We start from the raw sequence: 18,926 nt of genomic DNA on the forward strand, positions 1-18,926 counted from the left end.
CACACAATGGTAGGAACGAGCCCTAGATGAGATGCCTGTCTATTGTAGAGCACTAGTTCATAAGTCATAAGTTGTTGTGGAAATCCAACAGAAATGGTGAGAAGTCTTATCAATCAAGTCCTGGTCCCCAAAGCCATGCAGCACCAATATTAATTATTATGACATTATGCCACTATGCATAACTGCCACATAAAACTATATTCAAGGTATTTAACAGTACAATCACTAGGCTACAAGATGCCTTTAAAAATTAATTTTGTTGTTGTTTACTTAGTAAATAACCTGTAAATGGTGGCTGATGTGAATGGCACTAAACTGTATGTGTGGAGTTTTCTGGCACATTCTTCTTGTGTTGGTCTGGAATATCATTTGGGTGTTTCACTTTTAATGCTTCATGTTACAAACTGAAACAATTTAAAACAATGACATCATTTACATAAAGGTACTACTGTTTTCTTTACGTTTATTTTCATATCATAGAAACCAATAACATAATCCTCATGAAAGTTGTGCATGAAAACCGTTCATGGAGTATTAATAACATTTCTGTGTAACTTGGCATTGGACATGTTGAAATATTATGTAAGCACTGCATTCACTGCATTTGGTCAACATCATGAACAACCTTCTCTGAACCATCAGTTCTAGGGAAGCACAAAACTGATGCAAACTGTTTGGTCACCATACATATGCTTTAACATTTGAAGCAGAATTTCAGTTACCCATTTACAAAGGAGCTGTCAAAATCTGATTCTGTTACTCTAAAGTGGACATTTTTCTGCTATGAGCAGTTTTATTTGAAGCTCATTAAACAACTTCTTAGTAAAAGCGAGTGACTAAGCTTTTGGCACTATAGGTTACAGGTGTTATACCATTACATGTAACAAGCATGCACGATGCCTTGCAACCATAGCTGACCGTCCTAGCATATTTTTGGCTTTAACGTATATAAGAGATACCATGACTTTGGTTTTTGCTTAATAACATCCTTTGCATGTATGTCTCCTAGTAGAAAAGGACAACAAATGTATAATTCAATGAACAGCTTCTTTTAAGTTTGGGCTGCATATTGTGCACTATTAAATGTAAATTCACAGAGCTACATTAATTTTCTTTTCCTCCCTCCAGAAAAAAGTTCTGTATTATAAATATAAACAAAAATATGCCAAAAACTGTTAACGAAATTCAGTGATTGCTAACTGTGTTTCAAGATTGTAATATGTTCCCCCAGAGACCACAGTGATGAAATAAAATGATTGCAAATTGAACAAAAATGTCTCAAACACATGTTACAAACAGGGTAGGCCCTTCTGTCAGATGTGGTTCTTTTTATTGCATTTTTTTTTTAGTATATACAACAAAAGAGTATATCAGATACATTTGGTTAAATTATAGCTGAAAAACTACACTTCAATTTGACAGACACTCCTATGTAACATTTATATTTTTCACTGAACCTTTAATAAATAAGTAACAAAAAGGGTAAAAATGTTATGGTTAAACATAGCCTACTTACTTTGAACTATGAAATGCACGTTATACAAATTTTAAGAACATCTCTTCAGGAATACTCCACAAACTTCCAGTTTTAATTAAATGCTAGTTCCAACAAGGGTCTTCTTAAGTATAAGTTAACTAAATAATATAACATTTTTGGCAAACTGTTTTTGTTTTCCTGTAAAACATGGTTTGTGTTAGAAAAAGGAAAACAGCAGTTTGCCATCCACTGCTCCAGTATTATTAAGTTGTGTTATGAATGGTCATTAGCTTATTTAGAAAACATTACTCTTACTCTTTAAAAGAAGGACTGTTTACAGATAGCTATTGTTTTAACAAGCTCATAGCAACAGCAAATGAAGATGCAGACCACAATCCAGTTATTAGTTACTGACAATACTTATACTCCAGAATATAAGTAACCAGCCAGTCATTCCTGCCTCAGGGTTGTATATCTAGTATAGTAGAGTGTGTGTTGCTTTGTGTGCCTTCAGTGTGCCCAGATGCCTGAACTGCCTGCCACATTCGGTGCACTGATAAGGCGTCTCCCCCGTATGAATTCTCTGGTGTGTGTTCAGGTTGCCAAGTTCTTTGAAGCGTTTCCCACATTCGCTGCACTGATAAGGGGTCTCTCCTGTATGAATTCTCTGGTGTCTTTTTAAGGTGGACAGGACCGTAAAACTCTTCCCACACTCCGTACAAGCATATGGCGTCTCTCCTGTATGCGTCCGTTTGTGTGTTTTAAACTGACCTGAGTGGCGAAAATTCTTACCACACTCTGCACAGTGATATGGTTTTTCCCCAGTGTGAATGCGTCGGTGCTGCTTTAGGTTGCCAAGATAATTAAAAACTTTTCCACAGTCAGGACACAGATGAGAGGCTTGTCCCTCCTCACCCACAGACTTCAATGCAGGAGTGCGTTGGAAGCGTTCAACAGCTGTTGACGACAATGGAAACACTGTCTGCTGTAGTCGCTGTTGAAATTCTGAACTGTCTTGATGCATCACTTTTATATGCTCCTCAAGAAACCGTTCTCCAGGAACACAGACTCCACATTGTGGACACAGAAGAGATTCCACTTCTGCCTGGGCATCTACAAGATAAAACAAGATACAAGTTACTATATTGCATTCAATTCATGTTACAGTTTGTCAGTTTATTTTTTGGTACTCAACAAACAATTATCAGCTTTCTATTCTGAATCAATGCTTTACTTCTGCAATTTCATTAACTATTGTTACAAACATTTTCTTTGTAATGTGCATCAGAAAAACAGGATCAAAATTGTAGATCTGAGCAAATATTTTATAAAATTGTCCTTGTTGTAATAAGGCCAATTCTTAATTATTTTATCTCAATAAAATTACATTCCATAATACATTATATGCCTCACCAGGACTTCTTTTTTTCCAACAATGTGCAGTGACTGAATTGATTGTAAAGGGAGGAAATCCCCATGGCTGACATTCACGTATGACTTTTACATACATATGGAGACAGGTGTATGGCATGAGAAGTGACACATGGTGCGTAAAACACTTTAAAGTTAGTTACACTGGAATTATTTAACAGTTACAAAATGGTCAACTATGACTTATATTTACCATGGGAAGCAAGGAAAAGAAAACAATCAACATATGTCAACATATGACAGAAAAAATTGCAGTTAAATTTAGAACTGAGCAACCTCCAGTGTGGGAGACACAGAAAAGTTTGTGCGGCCTGGCTGCCTCATTTGTTGATTTTCTTCATAATTTCTGATAAGCTATTCAATTAAATGGCATGACACTTAATTTTTCAAGATGCACACCAACAGAATTTTAGTCACCAGGGAAAGCATCACAGCTGCAGGTTGTCAGTTGAAATTTTAAATGCTCTGTCTTGCACTGCATGACACATGGAAAAAGATCATCTTGCAACACAGCTTTTCACTATTTAATACTTGTGCTCGGAAATAACAGAAGTAAATCTGGGAACTTCTAACCCATTCACGCTCAAGTCTTTACCTAGCTCCCCTCAGACAACTGTCTTAATTTTTTAAGGTAAGAACTATGAAACCAATTAGGCTACTGAGACAATAGTCCCCTAAGATTTATGGGGTTCTTCAAATTTACAGAGGAGTCGCACAAAAGCATCGCTCATATAAGGATTGTAACCTTGCTCATATGTTCATGGATAAGTGACTAGTACATTTGTGTTCTTATTTTAAATACAAATGCTCTTCATTTACAAGCATAATTACTTATGTAACTGAAAATATTTAAAAGAACTGTAAATATGATGCAAGGTCTTTGAAAACATTTTCAGACTCTTACATTATTATCTGGTAGGGGTGCGTTTCACTGCAACACTAACTCTGAGACTTATGTATCTTAAGTTTTTATATTCTTGCACCATGCTTGGGGGTAATTTTTAATATTAATATTAGCACACTTGTACATGTCTCTAAAGTTGTTTGATCATTTTTGATGTACAGTAATTCTGGGTTAACATGCTATAAAATATGGAAAATGCCTGCTTTCCAGAGCCACATTTCACATGAATGCCCTTCCATGTGGTAGCACCCAGAGGGACAATTCAGAAATACCTCTGTTAACTAAATTTGTTACATTGTGATGTAACATTCATTTCCGGCCTCATATCAATATATGAAGTAAATAATAAAAATCAAAAAATGTAAAGTATGACACAGTAGCAATAATCATAGTGTCAACATTATTTTAAATTCAATGAAAAAAGAAACTAGTAAATATTCTGAGAGATTCCAAAACTGGGCAACTAATTTCAGCTACTGCAATTAACTTGCAAAGTTATGACTTGATTTTTTTTAAAGGTAATGTTTCATTAAAACAAAAGAAAAAAAAACAGTATTTTATTAACATAATGTCGACTTGGTCATGTGATGGTTTGCAACCAATTTTAACATTACAGATATGCACTGCATAATGTGCGTTCTTGCAACATCCGACCACATATACAGTATGTCTTTATATGCAGCAGCACCCAATCTCCCGTATCGTGAGTCTCAAATGTTGTAGCATTATCTCAGTTTCATTTTCTGAAAATATTACGGTGAAATGCATCATGGCTCCCAAACTCAGCAAAACCAGTGCTAGTGACAGAAGCAGCAAGACGCAAAGGAGAAGCATCAATTCAGAAGTGAAACATAAGGTTATTAAACAGCATGAAGATGGAAAATTGGGGAATGCTACAGTATTGCTCATGATTAAAGCATGTCACAGTTGGCAATCATGAAGTTCCTCAAAAACAAAGAAAAAATTCTCCAAGCTGTTAAATGATCAGCTCTACTAAAAGCTACAAGACTAAAGAAAAATGTGAGATGGATCTCTATTAGATATGGAGAAGTTACTAATAATGTGTTCCGAGGACCAAGCACAAAGGAGAATCCCTTTCAACTCGTTGACGATCACTGCTAAGCACAAAGCTGATTCAAGATGCCTAAAGTAAAAACAGGACCAGACTACATATAATATGGTGTTAACACAATGTCCAAATCACACAACGTCCCATTTCACAGAACAGTCTGTAGTCATTAAGCGGCGCGTATCTCAATTGGCACCAGCTTCCTGTGGCTCTATAATGTATGAAAGTAGTGATGTTGCTACACAACCATGTGTAAATCACAATATTTCTTAGTGTTAACCAGTTTGTGACTGTGAAAGTGATTACCAATGAATTAAAAATTCAAATAAACTTAATTTTTGTGCATTTTTTATTATGCCATCTCAATCTGGGAAAGGAGGTTGATGTTTACTCATTTGTTTGTTTATTGTATTTTTGTTTAACTCCCTTTGAACAATGTTGGGAAAGTAAACTTAACAAATTATTCACTTGGGAATCTTTAAGCTTAAGAGTGAAACATGGTGTACAACCTTTGTATCTTTATCAATCACTAAAAACAGGCTCTTCAAGGAAAGGATGTGGTAGAAATGCAAAATTAGTTAGTAGCTATATGTACTATGGTTTTATATCTAAATTGTATTATGTTTTAACCAAACAAGAGGGTATGGTGAGAGTGTAATGCAGATATGATTCCTGTATGCAAAGGCATTATATTCATACGTGATTATGTGATCAACTCCAAAAAACATATTAAAATTTTCTTTGAATTGTCACTATAATCATGCCACAACAAACTTTAAAGAAATATGTGACAATCTAAATACAATTTTTGTTACCCTAATGATGACATAAATCCAAATGATGTATTTTCCTATAATTCTGTCTATCCCCCACAATGTATAGGTAGCTGGTCTTAAGAGATTTTTGGGATTATTTATTTTTTATTACTGTAAAGAAAGTGTGTATTTGAAAATTAGAGCATAGTCTTGTTGTTCATAAGCATAATGAAATAAACAAGAAAATATTAATTTAAAATTACTTTGCTCTTTAATGGCTTCAGTTTCAATGTTTATAAAGAACTTAAAATGACCCCAATTGTTCTCTATTTCTAGCCATCCCATTAGACGCCTTTGACACAGGGATGCTATCCCTGAAATTTACTGGTAAATTCTCAAGTTAAATACTCAACAAAACATGTAATATGAAAAATATGTACATAGTTACTCACAGGTCATACTAGTTGCCGAGCCAGATGGCCCTTCATCTTCTCCTAGGTCATTATTAGCTGTCCTTCTTGTACAGCTGCTGTATCTCATCTGCAGTGCCAGTGTTTCCAGGCTGCGATCACTCATGCGTACTGAATGAGAGCCACTCACCATCATCCCAAGCTGAGTCCTCTCATCTACATCTTCATTGTACTGATCTTCTGAGACACTGATTTGGGAAGACTGCCTGTCATTTATCTGATCTTGGGCATCATTATTTTGAATTATTGTCATTTCATTATCATCATAGGAATCATCAGGACTATCATCAGTGACACGGACAAATTCTACTTCAGGATCATCAAGTTCTTCTTTAATATGAACTGACTCCAGGTCCACATTATCATCTGGTAGAGGGGAATATTCAAGTTTGGCACCATCCCCTTTTATTGGGTCAGAATCAGCTTGGACACCTGCATTAAGAAGGAAAATGAATGGAAACCTTGCATTAATAAAAACACAAAGTGACAAACTTTGAATTACAGATTTATTCTTAAAATATTTTTAAAGTACTTCTAATAAATCTAAATTAACAAATATATACTACACTGGATGAGATATCCATCCATCCATCCATTTTCCAACCCGCTGAATCTGAACACAGGGTCACGGGGTCTGCTGGAGCAAAGTGACATAAATACACAGATTTTTGCTGACCTGCCTTTACTTTACCCCCTTCTTAGATATCTAAACATACTTCAGAACAAAATAGTGGTATTTTATATATTATATATATATATATATATATATATATATATATACACAGTATATGCACAGTATGTATTTATATTTAGTGTGTGAGTGTGTATTTCTTCCAAAAGATATGACCTTTCAAATTCATAAATGAAGGATTAAAATATTTAAAATCAGAGATTCACATGTCAAGCATTTGCTTGAACTTATGATAAAGCGGTACATGGAGAAAGAAATCAGACACTGTGAAACCAGCTTCATTCATTCCCTTCCCTTTCTACAAATGAACTACCCAGTCATTTTTCTAGATTTTGAAAACTATGCTTTTCAATTAACAAATAATAATTTGGAATGTACAGTCTCTGTATTCTGTACCATTAAAATAGGAAAAAAAGGCTACAAAAATTGCTGTATTATGCAACTGTTTTTAATTACTGTGGTTGAAATATTGCAAATTCTAATATAAAAAAATAATTTGGCTTTACAAGACTCTTCAATTGCCTGTGTATCTGTACTGTTGGTGAGTTAAGATTCCACTAGATTGGCCAGTAATAAAAAAAAAACTATAGCTACACAACCTCATAAGATAAAGCACATTACTTAGCAAGATAAAAAAATTTTTTAAACGCTGTGTATTAGAAGGTTGGTTTTCATCACAGCTTAATCACAGCACTTATTTATAAATATTGAATTCCATCTTGCATAGCTTCATTGCCTGGAACACTTTATATTCACAGATGAATTCACTCATACTTATATCTATATTATATACATATGTACTATGGTACTCAAGGTCAATTATCACTATATTAGTAGATGCTGTACAGCACGGTTGTGCATAGGTTAGCATTGCTGCCATGTGTTAGGCCTGGAAAACTTAACAAGTTAATTTTTTCAATTAATGTGCCCTATTTAATGCTTTAAAGAATACTGTTGCATCCAGGGCTGGCAACAAGGCAAATGCCTCAGGCAGTGCTTTGGTTACAGTAGTATTTTGATGTTTTTTTTTTTTTAACATTACAAAACAATAATACAAAAAAGATAAGTATGTACCTAAAGAAATATACACATCCAGTACCATATTTATATACTAAAAGGTTTAAAATTTCATATTATGTGTTTCACAACAAAATGTCACATGTCAATACATAGTACTGGTGCTCATTTTCTTGATTTATACATACTGACATTGGTGCGTGGGAGGAAAGGGGATGAGGAGGGGAGTTTAAGGCAGTCCTGATGCAATGGTAGAGAAAAGTTGCGAAGGTAAAAATTATGCTTTTTTTTTCCCCATTTCATGTTTCTGTAAGGAGATCGAATCAATGTCATATCATTTAAGTGCTAAATAAGTTAACTTTGAGTGGCACTATAAATAAAACAAGTCTCTAGTACATCTGTATTTAACTCGCCGGTCTGCCAGGTAGTTTACAGTGCTAACTGCCCTAATATATTGACAAAATTCTACGAAACAGAAGTGTAATGATTATACCTACCAATTATTCTAGTTTGCAGTATTTTCTCTTATTTATACAAAGAATGCAACATAACCATCCAAGTAATGCATAATGGCAGTTTTTAAGCAAGATAGCAGCTACAGATATCTTTTTTACCATGCCAGGAACAAGGGCAGAGGTAGAGCAGTGTTGTCCTACCTTTCTGTGGTAACACACTAGTTTTAACCCGAAAAAATCCCAAGGCACACCACAATTCTGCCAACCACAAAAGCATTAAATCTCTTAGACATGCTAAACTGTCCGAAGGGGTGGGACAGGGGGGTGGCAAAAAAAAGCAGCTTGGAGATTTCCGTTCACAGACACAGCACTTTGGAAGTATTTTCCAGCTGCTTTGTCCCTTTGCCCACTCATACAGGCAGTCCTATCTTTGTCTAATTCCACTGACCTGAGGCACTAGTATGCCCACTGTCCCTGGGCTCTGCGAGAGTCGCTGGCAAACAAGCATCCAAGCAGATGGACACATCTCCTGGCTGCTAAAGTGCTCTCTAAATGCTGTGTCTGCAAAACGTTGATCACAGAGCTGTTTTTATGTCCTCCTCGGATAGGTCTTGACCACTTGAGGAGCGTGTGTCTCTCAGGTATGGACCCAGGGGCACTACAGTGTTATTTTCATGGCACAACAGTTGAGAAACACTTGTGTAGAGTATAACTATCATGCTGTTGATGGTGATGAACAATTGAAGATGGTATTTGTGGAGTTTTAATACAAGTTTTAATGTATGCCAATTTAAGACATGCATATTCTTTCAATTAAATCAGTCTGTGGCAATGCATTTTGATCATTTTTTATTTTGACACATCCCGGTCTCATATGCTGTGCCAATTTGAGACTTAATAAATTGACCTTGTTTTCAAATTCAGGTTGTACTTACTCAAGTAGTATTGTGTTAAAAGTTCAGTTTTAACATCATTGTTTACATTTAAACTATGCCATTCATTTTTTTTTTCTTTAAGTCAATTCTACATTAATTTTGTAATAGAGTGCATATTTGCTTAATGATTTATGTAGTCATTTTACAATGATGTTTTAATGTTAGATGTGATTAATCATCACTAACTACATACATTTATGTGATTAGTTATTTTTTAATCAATTCTCAGCCCAGATACATATATATAGTATCCCGAGAGTTCACATTCCGGATATGTTCATTAACTGGGTGGACTATGCCAGTTTTCCTCTAGATACTCCAGTTTTCTTCCCACATTTGCAGAGATGTGCACATTAGGGTAACTGGCAATTCCAAATTGGCCTTGTTCGAGAGTCAACCCACATGGACAAATGCCCTGTCCAGTGCCGTTTTCTGCCATGGACCCAGTATTGGGGTGATAAGCCATGGCCCCTCATGACTGTAAATTAGATTTTGAAATGTTTTACTCTTTAGCCATTTTTACTCCCTAAACCAAATTTTCAGATTCTAAAAATCTGCAAGTATTATGCATAAAAATAGTTTATATTGTGTTGGTCTGTATTTTCTATAACAATTAATAAAGGCAACTTCAGCAGAACCTGTTTATTTTTAAGAATTATTTTCAACTGTTGTTCTTCTGTTCAACCATGTTCTTAAGCGATGTGGTTATAAAGCATTTGTGCTACTCAAATCTCTTACTTTAAGTAATTTCTTATTGATATTGCAAGTAAGTGTATTATTTTCATGTGCTGATGAAAGATGTACTGCATATTACCTGTTCATAAAAATTTGTACTGTACTTTGTAGACAAGGAGAAAATTTACATATATAAGAATTACTTATAAATGAACATTTAGAAATCACTTCAATTTTTTGGCACCTCTCAACTCACCGGTACAAAAAAACCCTTACATATATACAGTTTGACTCATCATGTTTTGTTATGCAAGACATCAAGCTTTTTGGGGTTCCTGCGTATTTTTGGCCCTCTAGACCTGAAACACCCCATACCCACACACACATACTTCTTGTGCCATTTTTGGGCAACTTTTCTGCAGGAAATTACACCTTTATGAGGAAGAGTAAACCAATGGGTATGTTCAGCAAAAATGATCAGAAAGGCTTAAGTTGTGCATGCCACATCAGGCAACCACAGGGGCTCAAGCCCTAATGGGATAAAAGGATTAAAATGACTCCTTTTCACAAAACTTCAAAAAAATGGGGACCTGTGTCATTTTATGCTATTTTGAGGTTGCTGATAACCAATATGATATTTTAAGATCTGATTCTATACTGATGGTCTTACCCCCTCCTAGAAGGCTAAAAATGACAATTTTCAAACATAAGCCTCCTTTTAGACTATTTCAAGGTCAGCGATTATGAATATTATACTTCTTTATCCTTTCCTTGGGATCTAGATCTCTCTGTGGACCTATATCCTTGGGTGAAAAATGACAAATTTCTGTAACAATCAAGAATATTTAAACATTCAAACTGAAGCACACATTTTAATATTTTAATTATCTTATGCAACTACTTGTTTACTATGTACTTGTACCTCACGGAATTTTTTTTTTTTTTTAATGAATTTGGATGGCTTCTGCTAATTTGGAATTTTTCATTATTGTGCTACTGATTGCCCTGTTATCGGGAGGACAGAACTTTTAGAAATGTTTTAGATTTCAATGCATTTCTGGTTAGTAATGGCAAGGTTACTTTTACTTATACATCTACAACTGAAGCAGTGCCATACAATCAAGCAAAGTATCACTGTTCTTACATTTCCAGTGCTGTTGTAAGTACATCTCTATGCTTGAAGTAAAAGCACTTCAAGGTGCTATATGACGAGAGTTCACTTTTTACACGCTCCTGTCAAATATGACTTTCCTAACACAAATACAACAGTATAATTCTTAGAACTGCTGTACCTGGAGTTCAGTTGACCTGAATAGTGTCACAGAAAGTTCCTTAAATTGATGTAAATCATATGTATTTGCCAAACGAAGACGACTTCAAAAGTAAGAACGCATTACAAACATTTAAATACATTTTAATTAGTACGATAACCTTCAGTAGCGGGGACGGATGCATCAAGTTTTGGATTTAACGTCCGACACCCTAGACATAAGGCCTCGCAGTTTGACATATATACATACACCTCTCATGTGTGTACCATATTAACAATCACAACCACGGTCCATCGTTCTACATAAATCTGCTTATTTCAAAAACACTGCTCTCTTCCTTACACACACCCGTATCTCGTTGACGACCCCATCTTGCCACCTGCTCCATCCAGTTAAAATCCTCCGAGGTGCCGGGTCCGCTATCTGGGGAGTTACCAGGGCTCTCCCGATTCGCTTCTTCTTGCAAGTCCACGGGCTTTGACATCTTTTTCCGCCTATCTTGCGGCCCCTGACTGGTGCCATCCCCGTGTAGAGAATCAGAAAGCGGGCTAGCGCCTAGTCCGCAGTTATCTTGCTCATCATTTAATCGCCCGGCCTGACCGCCACTGCCACTCCTGCGCCCCTGTTCAGGCGAACGATCCTTGTTAAAATGCTTGTCAGAATCGGCGCTTCCTCGCAGACGAGTCTCCGCCACTTCAAGCCGGATTCTCAGCAGCCTGTTCTCTTTTGATTTCTCTAGCAGTCCGGCTTTTAAGAGGCGGACGCGGTGGTCAAATAACCGGGAGATCTCGGCCAAGGCACCCTCCACTACTAGAGAAAGGGTACTGCTCAGTCTCTGCGTAATTTCAGACAGGTCTTCGCGGAAATCTTCCTTCTCCTCGTCTATCTGACACACGTCGCTGTCTGAGCATGGCGGTGGCTTCCCGCACATTTTTTTAGGTCGATAGTCTGCTTTTCCGTTAAGAAGGCGAGCTCGCCTGGCGCTCATGTTTACTCTATTCTTTTGCACACGAAAAGTCTCCACCGTTATCATCTTCTTAACAGAGCAGGCACTGCAAACAGCGACTCCTACTGAGCACCTCCAAAAGTGAATGATGAGGGACCAAGTAAACGACTACACGTAGGTACTGTACTTGTATGTTGAGATGATGAGATCTGAAATGATAACGTAAACTATGTAATGTAACAGTTTTTGTGACCTTGTTTTTATTAAATGAGTATTCAATAATAAAGTCCAAAATGTGATCAAGCATTATATTTTGTAACTGTTAACAAGTTACGATATAAAAACAGTATGTATAAAAGCATAAAAGCAGGGTGAGACAAGAAATACACAATGTTTATGTTGGTTTACTTTCTGTGATACAGATATCATATGATAGTGTAGCTGGATCTATTTTTTTTTCTCTGTGTTAAACCAAAATGCATAACCAAGAATAGGGAGTTAATGCACTTTTTACTTTTTTGCAATGAAATTGCATGCAAATAACCTGGGATGGTAACCAGAGCCTTATTTATTTGCCTTATATTTTCTCTCATCTGTCAGATGGTTCTGGTAGTTCTATAGGATCTGCTCCACCTTCAAGCTTCTTTGGAGTTATGTAAGTTAGTAAGAAGCCCACTGCCTAGTGTTCTGTTTTTTGTAAGTCTTTGGTATTTTAATAGTACAACAGCAAGTTCTACTACTTTGGAGGAGCCCTATTTCATGTTTATGTTTGCACTTACTTATAGATATTCACTTCATGAGGAGTAAACTTACTCTTTTTTTGTGAAATACTGCTGCATTTTAAAGATAGCACTCTTTAGATGCACAATCATATCATTACTTTTGTATGTGTATCTCTTGTAATGGAAGGCAAGGATACATTTGAGGTCTGGCCAGGATGGATAGTCCATTGCTTTTATGGGAGGCCCTCATAATGGATAGATTGTGTAGATGGAGGGGTGTCCAGCCGGGATGGTTGGTGTTTCTGTTCTAGGTTGAGAAATGACTGTGATGGAAAAACAGGGGTAGACTGCCTCCTGTGACCATGTGCTTTCCCAGTACACTGGGAGGCAACACCCCTCTAGCACAGCTTCCATTTGGACACCTGCAGGGGAGTTAGATTACTGGAAATCAGCCCTGTTGCAGTCCACAGGTGCTGCTATGGGGAGCTGCTGGGAGGAGACACCCCTGGCACCTGGAGGTTCCACCTGACCTGGAAGTGCTTCATGGCTACAACAATAATATACCAGAAGTCATCCTTAGTCCAGTTTCAAAAGGATTACTCTGCCTCACCCAGGTGAGTCAGAGTTAGGAGTGGAGAAGAACAAAGTTTACCTGGCATAAAGGTGAAGGAAGAGAGGAAATGAAAGTCAAAGAATATTGTGTTGTAAAAAAGAAGCTTGTTTTAAAGTGTTTCCCTTCAAATAAACAATATTTTAAACCTAGTCTGAGACACCTCAAGCGCTTGCACTCTGTAACCATTAATCTGATATTTGTACTTCCTCTCTTACTCCATTCCTGCTGTTTTTGCTTGGTATTGTGGCAGAAGGAAGAATTCATGGGAAACAAAAAGACAAAAGACAAAAAAAAAGCCAAACAACAGGATTCAAGTGCTAGAAGAAGATTTGAACAAAGCTAATGCACTGAGACAATTTAATAGATTTTCCCTCCCAGTACCACCTTCTTCCAATAATCAGTTCACTCTCACCATTCCAATTACATCAACAACTGTTACCTCTTCAACTGAAATGACCAGTAATGAGTCCACTTGTGGCAATCAGTATGGGCTGTCCATTACTCAAGACCAATTGAGGAGACAAGTGAATTAAGAACACACAGTCAAAGCCACAGGACCAGATGGAATGAATCCTTGAGTTCATAAGGCCACTGTTGACCAACTTTGTGGTATCCTGGGTGTTCCATCTGTCCTAAAGGCTCCTGAAATCGGCGTTGCTGTGGAAAATATCCAATGTTGTTCCTGTTCCAAAAAAGGAAGGCACCTCTTCACCTAATGACTACAGACTAGTCACACATATGTTCCACATAACAAAGAACTCTGAGAGGCTGGTCCTGGACTATATGATGCAATTATCTGTTTCTTCCATAGGGCTTATTCTCACCTGAACAAAGCTGGCAGCACTGTGAGGACTATGTTTTTTGATTTCTCCAGTACCTTCCATACCATCCAACCATCCCTGTTAAGGGGTAGTAAGCTCAGAGATAAGCAGGTGGATGAGCCTGGGTGTCCTGTATAACAGCCCATCTGTCTGGTAGACTGTGTCTCTGATACGGATGTGAGCAACACTGGTACACCAAAAGGAACAGATTTGTCTCCTTTTCTCATAACAACTTTTACTATAAATACTGTATAAGGCCAGGTCATGTCAGTGAATCAACAAACTAATTAAAAGGACAGACTCAGTTATGGAACATACTCTTGTCCCCTTGGAAGTAGTAGTGAAGGAAAGAATGAAAACAAAACTGAATGCCATTATGAACAATGTTCCACATTCTGTCTTTGACACACTAACACTGAGTACTTTAAGCCAACAAATTATTCAGGAGAAGTGTGTCAAGAAACACTATTGGGGCTCCTTTATAGCAACAGCAATATGCTTGCAAAATACTTCACTATGACTGTAATTGCCAATTTAGAGGAATTTAATTTTCTTCCTTTGTAGTCATTTTGGTGTGTGTTCAAAACATAATATGTGTATATATGTTACTGGGAAAGCCCGGAAATTGGTAAATCTTAGCTTTTACCAGTAAATCCTAGCATTTACCTTTGTGAAGTGGTAAAACTCCAAAAATTGCTTGAAATGCTTCCATTTCAGGCTTTTACCAAACCATTTCTGTAAATGCCAGCATTTACCAACACCAATTTTGTTTGACTGCGATTATACTTTTTAAGTGTGTGTGTTTTTTTTTATTTTTAATTATTCTTTGAACATGTACAGTGGGGCAAAAAAGTATTTAGTCAGCCACCAATTGTGCAAGTTCTCCCACTTAAAAAGATGAGAGAGGCATGTAATTTTCATCATAGGTATACCTCAACTACTGCGGTGGGTTGGCACCCTGCCCAGGATTGGTTCCTGCCTTATGTCCTGTGTTGGCTGGGATTGGCTCCAGCAGACCCCCGTGACCCTGTGTTTGGATTCAGCGGGTTGGAAAATGGATGGATGGATGGTATACCTCAACTATGAGCGACAAAATGAGAAAAAAAAATCCATAAAATCACATTGTCTGATTTTTGAAGAATTTATTTGCAAATTATGGTGGAAAAAAAAGTATTTGGTCAATAACAAAAGTTCATCTCAATACTTTGTTATATACCCTTTGTTGGCAATGACAGAGGTCAAACGTTTTCTGTAAGTCTTCACAAGGTTTTCACACACTTTTGCTGGTATTTTGGCCCATTCCTCCATGCAGATCTCCTCTAGAGCAGTGATGTTTTGGGGCTGTCGCTGGGCAACACGGACTTTCAACTCCCTCCAAAGGTTTTCTATGGGGTTGAGATCTGGAGACTGGCTAGGCCACTCCAAGACCTTGAAATGCTTCTTACGAAGACACTACTTCGTTACCCAGGCGGGGTGTTTGGGATCATTGTCATGCTGAAAGACCCAGCCACGTTTCATCTTCAATGCCCTTGCTGATGGAAGGAGGTTTTCACTCAAAATCTGACGATACATGGCCCCATTCACTCTTTCCTTTACATGGATCAGTCGTCCTGGTCCCTTTGCAGAAAAACAGCCCCAAAGCATGATGTTTCCACCCCCATGCTTTACAGTAGGTATGGTGTTCTTTGGATGCAACTCAGCATTCTTTCTCCTTCAAACACGACGAGTAGAGTTTTTACCAAAAAGTTCTATTTTGGTTTCATCTGACCATATGACATTCTACCAATCCTCTTCTGGATCATCCAAATGCTCTCTAGCAAACTTCAGACGGGCCTGCACATGTACTGGCTTAAGCAGGATTTGAGTCCCTGGCAGCGTAGTGTGTTACTGATGGTAGCCTTTGTTACTTTGGTCCCAGCTCTCTGCAGGTCATTCACTAGGTCCCCCCGTGTGGTTCTGGGATTTTTGCTCACCGTTCTTGTGATCATTTTGACCCCACGGGGTGAGATCTTGTGTGGAGCCCCAGATCGAGGGAGATTATCAGTGGTCTTGTATGTCTTCCATTTTTTAATAATTGCTCCCACAGTTGATTTCTTCATACCAAGCTGCTTACCTATTGTAGATTCAGTCTTCCCAGCCTGGTGCAGGTCTACAATTTTGTTTCTGGTGTCCTTTGACAGCTCTTTGGTCTTGGCCATAGTGGAGTTTGGAGTGTGACTGTTTGAGGTTGTGGACAGGTGTCTTTTATATTGATAACGAGTTCAAACAGGTGCCATTAATACTGGCAATGAGTAGAGGACAGAGGAGCCTCTTACAGAAGAAGTTACAGGTCTGTGAGAGCCAGAAATCTTGCTTGTTTGTAGGTGACCAAATACTTTTTTTCCACCATAATTTGCAAATAAATTCTTTAAAAATCAGACAATGTGATTTTCTGGAATTTTTTTTCTCATTTTGTCTCTCATAGTTGAGGTATACCTATGATGAAAATTTCAGGCCTCTCTCATCTTTTTAAGTGGGAGAACTTGCACAATTGGTGGCTGACTAAATACTTTTTTGCCCCACTGTAAGTTTTAAAATATTCTAATAGTCATTTATCTTGCGTAATTTTATGAAACTCAATTTTTATATGATATATGTTGTACTGGGTCAATATTTATCATTATCATTGTTTATCTTAAAACTGTGTAAATGGAATAGGAAATTGAATCAGCATTCTATTATGAGGTAAAATTCTATATTTTACACCATTAAACTAATACATTATAATAATTTGCCTTTGTCAATTTAAATTTGAAACATATTGTCCAGAATAACAGTAAACATAACTGCTTTATTATTTTACTACATTTAATTAATGTATTATGAGAAAATGTTCATGAAATAAAAGTAACTTATTAATCACAATTTCCTTCAACATTATCAAATCATAATTAAAACTCACTTGTTACAGCAAGGTTGAGAATTGTGACACTTGTCAATGTCAGACAAAGTAGATTGGCTGATTTGCACAAACACATCTTCATGGTACACTTCTTTGAACAGTTGCATTTTTTTAATCCTTGTCTACCAACTAAAGAAAGCTTATTTACCACTTCATGTACACATATTTCTTCCTTTCTGACTATTTCAATGCTTAAAAAATTTTCTTTGCACAAGGTAAATTGGTTTCTTGCGTGCAATGCTTTTAGTTTACCCAAATTATTACCACGTTCATAAGATACTTTGTCTTTAATGTCTGTGATAATGGTTATTACTGAATTTGGATCCATAATCGCTCTATCAATATCTGGTATTTTTATTTTAACATTTTGTCTGTGAGTAGGTTTTTGGAACTTTTTAGAGGAAGTTGCTTTCATTTTCTTTGCCTGCTCCTCAAGTCCTTCTCTGGCGGCATCTCAAAACATTTTCACTTTTTGAGGTCTGCTGATAGTTGCAGTTGTCATGTTAGGGGTTTTAGAAAATTCTTCTGTGTCTATTTTTTCATTTTGAACTTTGGTTTCCACTACCATCGTTACATACTGTAGGTTTCTGTTTCATTTGTATTATCATTACCTTGAAATTCTAAATCAAGATTTGGTTCGTAGTCACTTTCTCATCATCTTCTGTATTATTTGTGCATTCATTATAAATATTTATAACTTTTTCAAAGTCCTCCTCAGTGGTTATGTTGCTAGTTAAATTCCATGGAACAGCAGAGCTTGCAATTCCCAGATTCATAGGAACACCAAACATAGCTTTGTAAGGTGAACATCCGATCCCCTCATGATATGCTCTGTTTTTCATTGCTTGTACAATCGTAATCCTTCCAACCACTTTGTTGTGTTGTTAGTTTCCATCCATATCACCAACATGTTCTCAAAATCTTTACGATTCACTATGTCCCGGTTTACTGTTGACTATTTTTATATCAATCCACATTCCACATAAAGTCTTAATGATTTGATTGCAAAATTCTCTCCTGTTGTCAGAGAGAAGAATGTTTGGTGCTCCAAAAGTTGTAAATAGGTCCAGAAGATGATATGCAACTTCATCAGCTCTTTTAATATGTAGGGATCGGAGAAGGATGAATTTTGTAAGATGATCTTGATATACTGTACTAAAATAAATTTCATATCGTAATCTGGATTGGATTGCATGACGATCGGGTCAACTTGACATTAATACAGTAATTAATTTTAATGTGCAGAATAGACTTAACTGCAATTCACTTTTTTTAGTTTTTTGTTTTTTGTGGCATGGTTCACATAGTCTCAGATCTGTGATAATCAACTCTACAGTCACATTCTTGTATTTATGATTCAGTTCCATGATCACACGGGTTCTTCCACCATGGCCAACAGCAATGTGAACTTCGTGTATCACATTAAACAGTTCATCAAAAATAACATAGTACATGATTTCTTTTTTTTCTGCAGATAGTGGCACTAGAAGTTTCTCTTCACCTCCTATGTTGAGAATATCATAGCATTTCAACCACCTGAACTGTTTGTTTTACTTTAACACTTTTAGCTTCTTTTACTTCATTCAACAGAGATTTATATCTCTCACTCATTAAATAAAAGTTATTATCCTTCTTATTATTCACTGATTCACTCAAAAGATTGTAAAACATTTTATCATTCATTTTTATGAACAAAATAAAAACACGTAAAATATATTAGCACAAAAAGAAAC

The 18,926-nt window shown here is 36.7% G+C and overlaps 1 protein-coding gene across 1 annotated transcript; it reads right to left on the reverse strand.

Annotated features, from left to right (window-relative positions):
• Window positions 1–1,306: 1,306 nt before the first annotated feature.
• On the reverse strand, window positions 1,307–12,245 carry LOC114653056 (zinc finger protein 16-like). The gene is made up of 3 exons (XM_028803236.2): window positions 11,499–12,245; window positions 6,089–6,538; window positions 1,307–2,590 (listed from the first exon to the last, which is right to left on the reverse strand). The coding sequence occupies exons 1-3, from the start codon at window positions 12,181–12,183 to the stop codon at window positions 1,953–1,955; spliced, it is 1,773 nt and encodes a 590-aa protein (XP_028659069.1). The 5' UTR covers window positions 12,184–12,245; the 3' UTR covers window positions 1,307–1,952.
• Between the last annotated feature and the right edge of the window lie 6,681 nt (window positions 12,246–18,926).

This window comes from Erpetoichthys calabaricus, chromosome 1 (assembly GCF_900747795.2).
Source record: "Erpetoichthys calabaricus chromosome 1, fErpCal1.3, whole genome shotgun sequence".
Lineage (NCBI taxonomy): Eukaryota > Metazoa > Chordata > Cladistia > Polypteriformes > Polypteridae > Erpetoichthys > Erpetoichthys calabaricus.